Source organism: Somniosus microcephalus, chromosome 13, assembly GCF_052327205.1.
Source record: "Somniosus microcephalus isolate GS21.2 chromosome 13, FLI_Smic_1.0, whole genome shotgun sequence".
In the NCBI taxonomy this organism is placed as follows: domain Eukaryota; kingdom Metazoa; phylum Chordata; class Chondrichthyes; order Squaliformes; family Somniosidae; genus Somniosus; species Somniosus microcephalus.
Window position 1 is genome coordinate 177879619 of NC_140999.1, and position 13453 is coordinate 177893071.

Sequence of the window (13453 nt, forward strand, 5' to 3'; positions counted from 1 at the left end):
AAATAAGAAATATCAAAGGTCCAAGCACTGACCTCTAATACTCCACATTATCACATCTCCCCTGGCCTGACAGTATGCCTCTAACTATACATTTCCTATTTTATTGATCAGAGTTCTTATCCAGTCGCATAATTTTACTCTGAATTCCCATGTAGTCTTTGATGCAAGACTTTATTAAAAGTTTTCTAGAAGCTGAAATAAACTACATCATAGCCCCTTCCGATATCTATGTTAACATTCGCAAAGAAGCTGAGGAGGTCTGTCGCGCAAGAACTTTTCCTGCTAACTCCATGCTGTTACTTATTAAGCTATTATTATACAAACACCCTAGTTACTTATTAAGCTGTTGCAACACCGGTATGCCTCCAACCTACACTGTCGTGTAGTTTCCATTATTTTACCCAGTTTTTATATAAAGCTAATGGATCTATGTTTGGTTGGGTCTAATTTTTCAATATTCCATTGTCACACATGCACAGGATTGTGTGCAAGACAATGAAAATTACTGCACTAACCATTTTCCTTTGCTGTTACCATTTTTTTTTAAGAAGGGTTTTTATATTTATGAACCAGAAAATCAAATTTGGTAATGAATCTAAACGTGCTTGACAAATTATTTAAAGCTGGCTGGATGTGAGATTTGAACGTTCTTTTGTTTTGGTTTCAATTGGTTTAGTTGAGCGAATCTGCCAGTGCTGCAGGGAGAAAAAAACTTCAACTTCCGTCCCTTGTTTACAGGAAATTCTGCTTTACCATCACAGGGTTCCCTCCCAGACAACTAAGCAGCAAAATGGGGGAAAAGCAACTGTTTCCAGCACATAAGAAAAATTACTCTTTAACTAACCAACAGTAGTTAAAATTTTAAGAAAATCTGGTTAATGCAGTACTTGCTACCTATGAAAAGGGCAATGAATGCTCTTGCAGTTTTTTTTTTACTTCATATATGTATTTATTTTAAATATATTTATATATCTTGTGACTGCATCAAGAGAGCTGACGCTGACTCGTTAAACTGATCTTGGTGTTTGCTGGAAATAAAGATAGACTGTGCCACAGCACAAACACTGTTTTCTTAAAGTCAAATGCTACTCCAACAATCCTGTTTCGGCACCAGATGAGGTTATTATCGTGAACTTCTGTGTATAAGAAACAGGTGTCAAGATGATGACACAGTCAGGAAGATGGCTTCAGAAGGAGAAGTGTTTGTAAAGCTGTGCTGGCTGTATTTGATGCAGACTTTTTGGATTGATGCAGAATATTGATGAGGAACTTCAGCTACTTGCAGGACCAGAAGTCTGGCTTCAGTGTTGACTGCTTTGGTTATCTTCAGAGGCTCCTTATTGAGTATTTTCTAAGGGTGCAATCAGCACTATGTTTAGTATTGGTGTGAAGTGATTTTGGCATTACACCAGTGCCAAACTTGTATAGTTTTAATTGGCTGTTAATGCCAGAATTGACTCCTGAAGGAACGCAGAATGAAATCTTTTCCCATAGGGAGTCTCACTGCAGCCCTGACCATGAATTCAGGCCACATTTAACTGTAGCCGGAATCCCAATGCAACCAGCACAGGCTGAGATCTGTATGGATTTTTATGTTCTTTGTACATATGCATTCACACACATTCCTCAGTGAGGTGTAATTAGTTCCAGTATTAAATCAGATAGCCTGAAATGCACACTTCTTATATCATCTGTCAGAGTTGTTTATGCAAATTGTGTAAGAACTGGAACAAAGCAACTGTGTCATCTTTAATGTCAACCAACCATTTCTTTCAAAATTAAAAGGAAATGAGAGTCACGTGCAGGACAAATGGAAAATGACGCACTGAATGCCTCTGCAGAGGTGGCACAATGTGAAAGCCATTATTACGCTTAGTTTTTGATTTAAAATTAATCCTATTGGTACATTAGATATCCCACTGTTCTAGTACTTGCATGATCCAACGTATAAAGCTATTGGTGTGTGTTTCCAGAATGATTTTTTTTTAAACTTGTTAATTTGTTACTGGATAAGAAAGATTCTTCTAATCAGTGACCTCTTCTAAAGAGGGATAGTATTTGAGTTGAGTCCTTACCTCTTCAGTTTTGTTTCACAGTCGCTGATATGTGTTTAAGATGAGTGGACCTGGAGAAATCGCATTGGATCCGGTGAATTCTGATGCAAGGAAACGAAAGCTTTCTTCCTTTGATGCGCAGGGATCGAGGTATGTAAAGAACTACAGTTATGGTATCTTTTGAGGTTGATCTGATTAAAAGGCAGTGATAGTATTGTAATTAAGGTATGCAAAAAGTCAATTTTCCACCCCCCCCCCCCAACCAACCCTCCACAGCGCACCCCTCCCCCCACAACACCAAAACCAATTTTTCCTAAATAATGGTTTCACTATTTGTGGCCTTCTGCAGTGAATCTCAGAAGAAATGTGGTACAGGCACCAGGCGTCCCATTTGAGGGTTTCCTGCAGTGATGTGAATGGGTCAGTTTGGAGCAGGAATTTTATTTTTCTCTCCTTCCTTTTAGAATTTCCCGTTTGGGAAAGTAGTTCTTGGGTCACCCTAGGTCTTCGATTAGGAATGCACCTTATGAGGAATTTATTAAAGATATATATTCTAGCCCGGTAGTACAAGCATGTGAGAACTTCACTATTCCCCAGAAGCTCAGTAGGCCCTGAATTTACACTTCAAGGCATAACGATATACTTTGGTAAACCTGCTTCTTAGTTCAATTCATGGGGTAACTAGTTTGAATACATTGGATAGAGGTGGAAGAATGTTTTTACTATAGAAATGGCTGTTCACGTCAGGCATTTCACAGGCAGTAGTTGTCTGTTTTTCATTGTCATGGATGCAATTGGTTGCCAACTTGTGTTTGTACATCTTTTTATTCTGAGCATTTTTATATCAGATGATGCTGAATGCCACCTGTAACTGGCTGAATTCACCTTGGCTTGTTTGGTCTACTTGAACAATATACAGAACAAGAGTTTCCACTTTGGGCACAATCGGCGATCCAGGCGCAAATTGTGAGCAAAATTGCACCAGTTTTACAATGGGTTTTTTTTTGCTCAAGTTTCCGCTCAAACTTATTTGCATATCGCTGAATGTAAAATCTTCCATGAACCAGTGCAATCAGGCAGCGTTTTAGAATGTAATTTTTTTTTTAAATTGCAGAATTTTTTTTTTGATATATTTAAGTTTTATTAATACAGCTGAAAATTAGTTTAGCACCAAATAAGCATTTTTAATCAGTGTCTCGTCCACCACCTGATTTTAAATAACAGAGAATGACTTTAAAAAACTATACAGAACCATTTACTAGTTACATTGGTGTACAGTCAGTTTCTTAGTAAATTAAAAATTGTTTTTCAACCTTTTAAAACATGCCTATTATTAGTGTCCTTGCTCCAAAAAAACCCCACCCAGCTTAATTTTAAGCGCCTCCTCGATGGCCCGCAAGCGGGTGCAATTAGCGGAAACTCCAAGTGGTGATTAATTCAACCTGGGGGTGTGGCCAGATTTGTGGGCGGGGCCAGATATCACACAAAAGATTGTGGAAACTCGATTTGGGCTGGACGTAATTTGTGCTTGAAATTACTCGCTCTTTAGCTGTTTTCAGGCAAATTGCACTGCAAAAACCAGCACAACCTAGCGGAAACCCCAGGCCACTATTTTTAGTTGGCATGGACTTGGAAGTGGAGTTGAAAACTGCTTTTTGCATTCATGAGAGACTAGGCATTTCTGGGTTTTCTGGCAAAATGCTGCATCTCCGATTTGATACAGTAAAATAATTCTAGGAAATAAAAGGAACATATTGCAGTTCTGCAGACTTTTCTAAAGAAAACGTGTTGTAAAAGACTTTATTTGATTTGTCCTGCAAAAATATGAATGGGTTTCTCTACATCTACCCATTAGCAATGTTTATGAAATGGAAGTATTGTGTTTAAGCGCCATGCAGTAAACATTTCCATTTTACTCATCTGTCCCAGGAACACTCACTTTTTTTAACATCTGAAACATTGCTATTTAGACACATTCCCCAGGGCCAAATCTTTGTCACTAGTGATTCTTACTGCATTCACATTCAGAGTGAGAGTTTGTACCCTGTTCATAGTGGTAAGTAGCTCAATTTGTTCTGAAACTAGTAAAAACATATTTTTAGCTTGGCACAATCAATTGCCACTTGATTTCTTGGGAATCATCACTGGTTTAAACCATACCTCTCCAGGCTAGGTCCCATGGCAATGCTGGGTTGGCAGGTTGTGGACTCTTGATCTGAATTTCTCCACTCCCTAAAATACTAATTGACTCAGCTGCCATGTGAATTTTCATACAAGTAATGCAGGTGCAGGATCTAAAAAAAAATACAACTGCCTTATTATGCATGTATTTGGTGGAACTTGCCCAGCAGTATAAGTGGAATCTGCCCTAACCTACACTAATCTGCCCAGCACCAAGTCTTGGCACAAACAACGTATTGTTTTGAGTTGCACCAAACATGTCTGAGGAGCTAGAGATTTTCTGGCTGAAGAAGCAGGATACTATCTACAAAAACACTCTTTTTGCAGGCCAACTATCAGCATACATTTTAAGTATAAGGTTCTCCCTTCTCTTTGTGAATCTGCTTAAAATCATATGCAGTTGAAGTCATTAATGCGATGCCACCTGTGGGAAGATCTGCAGTACTGCAACCTTTAAAAAATATTTATATCTCTAATAATAAAAACATTGGCCAGAATTTCCTGGAAGGTGTGATTGGTGACGTAGACTGTAAATTACGGCAATTCACACATCAGTCTTTCCGTCGCGAACTTCCTGGAAAAATCATTTGAATGCGCCCCAGCGAACATAACGTGGAATCGGGACCTCGGAAGCGGTTAGTCAATATCTCTTGCAAAAGCAGAATACTGCGGATGCTGGAAATCTGAAACAAAAACAGAAAATGCTGGAAATACTCAGCAGGTCAGGCAGCATCTGCGGAGAGAGAAACAGAGTTAACGTTCCAGGTCGATGACACTTCGTCAGAACTGGAAAAAGTTGGAGATGTAACAGATTTTTAAGCAAGTGTAGGGGCAGGGAGAGGCGGGAGGGGAGGAGAGGAAAGAACAAAAGGGAAGGTCTGTGATAGGGTGGAAGGCAGGAGAGATTAAGAGACAAAAGGGATGATGGTGCGAGGCAAAAGGAGCTGGTAAAGGAACAAGTTAAGAAACAAAAGATGACTCTAGATGAAGTGTAAATGGCACTGGCAGGATGATCAACGGCTGCCATGTGAAAGAGAGAGAAAAAAATTATAGGGGCAGAGGTCAATACCTCTTCTTCATCATCAGTGAGCTAATTAAGCAGATCAATATTGCCATGATCTGAGTAGTCGAAATCTTGAAGTTCAAATCCTTTTGCTGCGCTGCACTTGATCACTTGCAGAAAATGGTTTGAGTTCTGAACACACTCAGCTGCTATGTTCAGTTTTCAGGAACATTGTAAGTCCTGTTCTGAAAAACATTGTCTTTGTATCCCAAATTGACTGTCCTTGATTATGCTCGTTGATGGCTAACTTAGAGGCTACACAGCTTGCAGCACTTTGCTTTGATCGACATTCTGTTCAGTCTTGTTACTATTAAGTGGAAGTCACTGATTTCTGTGGCAAAAATGGATTGCAGAATATGCAGATCGTGGTGACAGAAAATTGATATTGTATTCTGGCAGGAACTAGACTGTTATGAGGTTATTTGTTGGTCGTGATTATTAGAGTATTCACCATCCTGTATACCTTGTGTTTGACAGTGTGAACTGCAGCATTGAAAAGCGTCGTCGTGAGCAAGAGAGCAAATATATTGAGGAGCTGGCTGAACTAATCTCTGCCAACCTAAGTGACATTGACAACTTCAATGTCAAACCTGATAAATGTGCAATCTTGAAAGAAACTGTGAGGCAGATTCGCCAGATAAAGGAGCAAGGTAACGTGGTGCATTCTAATCCTTCCACAAATTTTTGCTGTGGAAAATATCCAATGGACTGAGCCACTGGCAAATTTTGTGTGCGTTAGGACATTTTACTAAGTTAAAGGCACTATATACATGCAAGTTGTTGTTGTAAACTTTACATGAATTATCTTTGAAGTACAGTGTCTTCGAAGTTAGCAATTAATAGTGAAGCCCAGAAAAATATCGGAGCCTTATGTCAGGCACTAAAATGCTTTAATAAATCCCCCACCATTCCTATAAATTTGCCTATATTAGCCTCAGAATTCCCACTGCAATTGTCTTCATGGTCCCTGTGCCCTCTCGGGTGGAAGTAAAAGATCCCATGGCACTATTTCGAAGAAGAACAGGGGAGTTATTCCCGGTGTCACAGCCAATATTTATCCCTCAATCAACTTCACTAAAACAGAGTATCAGGTCATTATCACATTGCTGTTTGTGGGAGTTTGCTGTGCGCAAATTGGCTGTCACGTTTCCTACATTACAACAGTGACTGCACTTCAAAAAGTGCTTCATTGGCTGTAAAGTGCATTGGGACGTCCAGTGGTCGGGAAAGGCACTATATAAATGCAGGTTCTTTTTTTTCTTTCTAAACCGATTGTTCATTTGTGTCCAGTAATGGGCACTTTTACATTGAGTGAGCGCCATTGTTGACAGGTAATTGGTAATTTTATCAACGTTATAAAGCAGGTGACCTCAGCTGCTGCAGTGATGTTGGAAACACAGATTTCTATGAGTCCTACAAGCTACTGTTGGGTTTGCACTTGCAACTAACTGTACAAAATCGGATTCCTTCCTTTTTAAGCCATCAATTGCAGGTCAGCAACAGGCTTTGATTTGGACATGGCTGGGACAAAGCTAAATAGAGGTCCTAGAGCCACTGTTTAACTACACCCCTCTGGGCCTTTTAGCAACATATGAAAATGACTTGCTACTCTTCAGCCTATTGGATTTTTCCCCGTTCCCTTTCAAGATTTGTATTGTAATTGCCTCATTTTAATTTGCCAAAAACTATCAGTGTGATTCCAGGGCAAAGAGATTGAAGTATTGTTCTAATATGGTGTGCTGTAATTTGGACAGTCGTACAAAGTTCCACAAATTAATTTCAGTGGTCCACCTTGCTCCAATAATTCCATACGTGTTAGCCCTGCAGAGAAATGTTCAAATTTTAGGTGCTAAACTCTTGGGATTATTTCTTTTTGTCCATTCATAACCAGTGGGTGGAATATTTAGCCCTGTGTTCTTTACTTTCTTTTGTGACTTCTGTGATATCATACTGAATTTTATTTACTTTTTACTAAAAAAAATTCTAACAGTTTTTACTAATTTTCTCCAAGGGGTTCAATCTTGTCCCTGATTTTTCTCCCACTATTTTATACTAAAAATAGAACCTGTAAAACACCAGAAGACCTAGATTTTTTTGAATAATTTATTTTATCATAATGTTTAATGATCCTTACTCATCCTCTGCTTTCCAAAAGTGTATTGTAAGCAATGACCAAAGTTGATTGCTTGCACGGAACATTACCACTCCTCCATACTCTGCAAATCTGATAAGATTGAGAATGATAGAACACTGTCAGTGTGATCTTTGGCTTTGTCTTTAAATCCTCATCCTAGTCTTCAAATGCCCCACCCTATCTCTGCAATTTCCTCCAACCCTATATTGTCTCCTAAACTCTCCATTACTCTGACTCCAGCTATTTGTGCATGTTTCCCCTTCACCCACTCACTCCAGCACTGGTGACAGAGCCTTCAGTTGCCTGGTCCTACTTTCTGGAATTCCCTCCCTAAACATCTCCACCTCTCTCCTTTTATAAACTTTCTGAAATCGTTTTTGGTCACCCCTCGTAATCTTTCCCACCTTGGCTCGGTGTCCCTCTTTTCCTTATGCCTGTCTGTGAAGCACATTGGGATTTTCTTCTGTGTTAGAAGGTGCTATATTAATGCAATTTGTTGTTGAACTTAGTAAAGTTGTTAAGCTTGTTAAGCTCAGAAGCTGGTGTAGTGCACTTGTGATCTAAGATCCTAGTGTGATGCTTTTACTGCTTTCTTTTGGCCTATATTCAGGAGCTCTGTTTACAACTCTTAATTTAAAAATATATCCCCTAAAAGTACTTCTAGGAAACAGTGGACTTTGGTGCGACAGCGAAACTTGAGCGCAGCCTTTCTTTCTATTTTGTTTTTTTTTGTTGCTGTTCCGTTAGAGATGATTGTTTTTCTTCACAGGAAAAGCATCTTCAAATGAAGATGATGTGCAGAAAGCAGATGTATCTTCGACAGGACAAGGCGTCATCGATAAGGATTCATTGGGGCCTCTCTTGCTTAAGGTAAGCCTCAGATGCACAATAGATTATTATTTTCATGTTTATGCATATAAGCACTTCTCCTTTTAAAGTGGAAGAGCCTTTCAGTGCTGGACAGTTTAATTGTTCAAGTAGACTTCAGGAAGGAAAGTTTTTTTAAATTCTATGAATGCTACTGGACATATGTCTTTTAAAATACACATCTTCACTTACTGCTCTGAAATGAGCCCTGCGGTGAATTCTGATAAATATTCCTACAGACATTTTACACAGCGAGACATGGTTTTCTTTGTGGTTTGTAGGCCTTGGATGGCTTTCTGTTTGTGGTCAATCGAGATGGAAACATTGTGTTTGTGTCTGAAAACGTTACCCAGTACCTTCAGTACAAACAGGAGGAGCTCATGAACACCAGTGTGTATAACATCCTTCACCAGGAGGACCGTGATGAATTTCTTCGAAATTTGCCAAAATCTACAGGTAGGAAAAGTATTTTAAAATGACCAAGTTCTGGTGCAGTGTGTGTGTGGGCAAGGAAATTTTAAGATGACTGAGTAATACTTCACAGTGTCCCCTCCTCAAGGATCAGGGGACTGACTTCCTAGGGCAGTGTTCGAAATAGGTACATAGTTCCAGATGAGTCTCACTATTACGAGAATATTTGATGATCCTACAGCTCAACATTCCCATCTCTTTGGAGGAGTCACTGTTCCAACTCACTGTTAATTATGCATCCTATAGGTGATGGCAGCATGACAGAGTCTTTAATGAGACTGTTGCAATTGCACTTTCTCTCTGTGATTGTTGAGGCACAGGATATCAGTAAGTGTCAGCTGATGCCTTAAAATTGTGGTCTTGGAAGTTAAAGTGTGTAGATCAGGCTGTGACTCCCTACCCCTGTCTACCACCCGATGCCTCGGTTTGGTAACACAATCTTTGCTACCAGGTGGGGCACCCATCTTCGTGACGCATGAATGGAAAGGTTATTAGTCCAACCAAGCCGTTTGGCAGATAAACGAACCCAAGCTGTGACTGCTTATTTTCTTCAGAAAAACGGTCCACAACAAACCAGTGAGAGTCAGACAGCCAACACCACCAAACATGAACCAACTCGGATCTTCGACAAAGCAAGTTATCTGGAGATAGAAACAGCAGTATTCCAGAGGAAGAAGTGGCTGGAATTTTATTAGAGATGTTGAGACAGTTAAGCTAGAGCATTAGGTGGTCCCTCCTCAATCTTCCTTTTTTTTCCTACAATATTCAAGCTCATTCACAAGATCCAAGTAAAAGCTGACTGTTGTCATAGTGACCATTACTGGGAATAATGAAATGTTGATTCTTGAGTTAGCATCATTTGCCCCTTTGCATTATTTGCAGACAAGGTCTGAGGCAGGAGAACACAGTGGTTCTGAGTGCTTGAACTTTTGAGGGAACTAACCTAAGTAAAGGCAAGATTTCTTTCCTTCAGCGATGGATACCTTACTAGCATCTTAGCTTTCACCTTAATAGTCTATAATGGTAGCTGTCAGTGAGAGGTACATTTGCGTCAAGGGGATGACTACAACCCATTGGGGCATGGTATTCGGCAATTTTAATTCACAGTTGCTGCTTCCTGAGGCTTTCAAGCATGTTCACGGAGACACTCTGTATGCTTTCCTTTGGCAGAAAGCTTTTTTTGATAAACAACTAATGGTCTCCAGGTTCATAAAAGGCACATAACACATTTTAAGTGTCAATTAATGCCTACCTGGGATTAAAATTTTCAGTTGAAATAAGGTTGTATCCGACCCATTTCAGGCATGATTTCTTGTGACTGCCTACTTTAAAAAAAAAATACTGTGACCTGGCAATCGGGAGGGAGAGGGAGAGGGGGAATGGGGTCAGAGCCCGGCAGGATGCTTGAAATCGGAGCTTGGTGACCAGGGGGGGTGGTGGGGCAGTTTGGGGGTTGCCAATCGCGGCAACGAGGAAAGGCTGCGATCAGCAGAAGGGAGGCCAAAGGCTTCCTTGAAGGGCCATGGGATCACTCCTGCTCCTCCTGGCCCACAAGCAGTGCTCTAAAAAGCACTTGCCTGCTGGAGCTGGCAGCTCTTGCTTCCATTTCGCTGCCGGGTTTCCCGAACCCTGGGAAACCCGTCCAGCAGCTGTTAAATTTAAATCAGGCTCCCAACTGCACTGTGGGAACCTGATTTAAATCTGATAATCTAGTCTCCCGCCTCGCCAAGATGGGATACACGTATGCCATGAAACCCATGCGGTAAAAATGGCAGAAGGTGGGTTGGGGGCACGTTGCCTGATTTAAAAAAAAAAAAAGTTTTTTTTTTAACCTCAGCCCTTTTCTGTCCGTCATGGGGGTGGAGGGTTAATATCAAAGCTTACATTTCCCTTGATACTTTCTGCACAGCAGCTGCTTGTAATAGCTTGCATGCATTTAGCTAGCAATATTGTCTGATTGGATGGTCAAGATGATGAGTGCCTAGGCTCCAATTAACCTCAACATTGAGATTTAAGTCCGACAGTTGCTAGCCTCTAATATTTTGTACTGCTATGGTAAAGTTAATTTATATACACAAGTTCATGGGCTTGGGGGTGGGGGGGTGGAAGGAGAATGTTAGATTACCAATTGTACGGTAGTTTAGCCTCCACGTACAAAGCTGCTGCTCTATATGGACATTCCAATTTCAAACTTGCCTATTCTCCGCAGTAATGAATTATTCCCCCTCATGTTCCCTTGGTACTGCAGTGAAACAGGTGAGTACTGAATGCTAATACTTTTAGTGGGAAAGACTGGCACCTGAGGAAATAAGAATGGATAAAAAATGTTTGTTTTTTAAAAAGTTAAAGCAGTAAGGATATCCCAACAGTAAAAGACGCCAAAGCAGAGAGTTAAAAACATTGAATATACAACTTATGTTTGCATACTACACACTTTTTTTTCTTTTTATTTGAGTGAATTTTCTTTATATTCACACACATTGGAGAAAAACATTTTACGATTAATTGTTTCTATACTTGGATTCTCAGTTACACACATTTCAGGAAAACCTCCAAAGAAACGTAGGGACAACATTTTTAGTGTGAGAAATGACTGCTCATGATCTGGGATCCCTGAAAAGTGTGCAGTGCTGCTGTGTAAATGTATTGGCGTGACTCGGTGCAGCCAGGTTTTGGAGCTGGAGGCTCCTGGAGCAGCCCAGAGACATCCCAGTGAGATGATAACCCCCTTTTAATCTTTAGCCTATTAACAGGTTTGCAAATGTATCTTAATGCTGCCAATGCATGCATGTCCAGATTTTACAGATTGTGTCTCTGATTAGTTCACCATAAAGATTACCGTATTATTGTTTATGATCTGTGTTCGTGTTTTCTCAGTGAATGGGGTTTCTTGGGCAAACGAAACGCAGAGACAGAAGAGCTATACGTTCAACTGTCGCATGTTAGTTCAGATGCCGTACGATTCTTTGGAGGAGTCGAATGGAAACCACGAGCCACGTCAGAAATATGAAACCATGCAGTGCTTTGCACTTTCTCAGCCAAAAGCTATGACTGACGAGGGTGAAGGTAAGCCTCTAATCTATTAAACCAATAAGACTTCTATTTAAAAGCTGAAGTGATTTGTTTATATTAAAGTGGGTCACTTAGTGAAGTGGCTGCAATGTTCTTTGTATCGAGTGTTCTAAGGTGTTGCAGCATGAAAGGGAGATGGGTTAAAGTTACCGAGTAGCGCTCTTGTTTTTAAAAGTTACATTTCCTATGGCCAGAAACTGGAAAATGTTCTTAAGCTACCCAGTAAACAATTTAAATGGATCTGTAAACACAGCACTGAGGTTCATTTCTAGAGGGATAGAATTTAAAAGCAGAGAAGTTATGTTAAACTAATATAGAACCTTGGTTAGACCACACTTGGAGTACTGTGAACATTTCTGGTCTCTATATTATAAAAAGGATATAGAGGCATTGGAGAAGGAGCAAACAAGATTTACTAGAATGGTATCAGAGCTGAGAGGTTATACCAATTGGGAAAGATTGAACCGGCTGGGCTCTTTTCTCAAGAAGAGAAGACTGAGGGGTGACCTGATAGAGGTCTTCAAGGTTATAAAAGGGTTTGATAGGATAGACCAAGAGAAAATGTTTCCACTTGTGGGCAAGACCAGAACCAGGGGCCATAAATATTAGTCATTAATAAATCCAGTGGGGAATTCAGGAGAAACTTCTTTACCCAGAGAGTGGTTAGAATGTGGAACTCACTATCACAGGGAATAGCATAGATGCATTCATTGGAAAACTAGCTAAGTACATGAGGGAGAAAAGAATAGAAGGATATGTTGTTGGGGTTAGATGAAAAGGGGCGGGAAGAGGCTCTTGTGGAGCATCAACACCGGCATGGACCTGTTGGGCAGAATGGCCTTTTTCTGTGCTGTAAATACTTTGTGATGCTTCAATCTTCATAATATTAAAAATTTTAATTAGGTCATCTCGGTTTTGTTTCTTTTCCATGAGGACAAGCCCAATTTCCTTAACCTTTCCTCATAACTTAGAGTCCTGAAACCCAGAATCATCTTGGTTGCTTGCTTTTGTGCACTCTGAAGAGCAATAACCTTGTCCCTGTGATTAGGTAACATGCAGTACTTGAGATGAGGACTAAACAATGCTTCATCAACAATATCAACTTTTGATTTGTGCTGTCATGCACTGCAAATGCATCCAAGTAACTTTTGTACACTACTTTTTTTTCCCCACAGCCAAGCACTTGGCTGATGGTTTCATAGATTTATCTACCCAATTTTACCCCTAGATCCATTTCCGAATCAGGATGCTTTATAACTGTTTTATTTAATACAAAAGCGAAATACTGTGGATGCTGGAAATCTGAAATAAAGACAAAAAAATGCTGGAAATATTCAGCCGGTCAGGCAGCATCTGAGGAGAGAGAAACAAAGTTAACGTTTCAGGTCGATGACCTTTCATCAGAACTCGAAAAAGTTAGAGATTTAACAGGTTTTATGCAAATACAGAGGCAAGGAAAGGATGGGGGGAGGAGAGGAAAGAACTAAAGGGAAGGCCTGTGATAGGGTGGGCGGCAGGAGAGATTAAATGACAAAAGGGATGATGGTGCGATGCAATACACACCTTTATGGTTCCTTGCTTCCCATAATTTTATCTTGCATTCTTTGAAAC

At 40.2% G+C, this 13453-nt stretch overlaps 1 protein-coding gene across 7 annotated transcripts in view; it reads left to right on the forward strand.

Moving 5' to 3' along the window:
• Nucleotides 1-13453, forward strand: part of LOC147108819 (nuclear receptor coactivator 3-like) — a 199456-nt gene that overhangs the window by 148636 nt on the left and 37367 nt on the right. For 5 of the 7 annotated variants that reach the window (XM_086005700.1, XM_086005705.1, XM_086005704.1 and 2 more), the window contains 5 exons: nucleotides 2097-2204; nucleotides 5776-5948; nucleotides 8202-8302; nucleotides 8581-8755; nucleotides 11648-11836. In XM_086005700.1, coding sequence (XP_085861826.1) covers nucleotides 2116-2204; nucleotides 5776-5948; nucleotides 8202-8302; nucleotides 8581-8755; nucleotides 11648-11836 — 727 coding nt within the window. In that variant the 5' untranslated portion in view covers nucleotides 2097-2115. Of the gene's footprint in view, nucleotides 1-2096; nucleotides 2205-2935; nucleotides 3021-5775; nucleotides 5949-8201; nucleotides 8303-8580; nucleotides 8756-11647; nucleotides 11837-13453 lie in introns of those variants that run through there. The other 2 variants (XM_086005707.1, XM_086005706.1) reach the window with 2 other exon arrangements.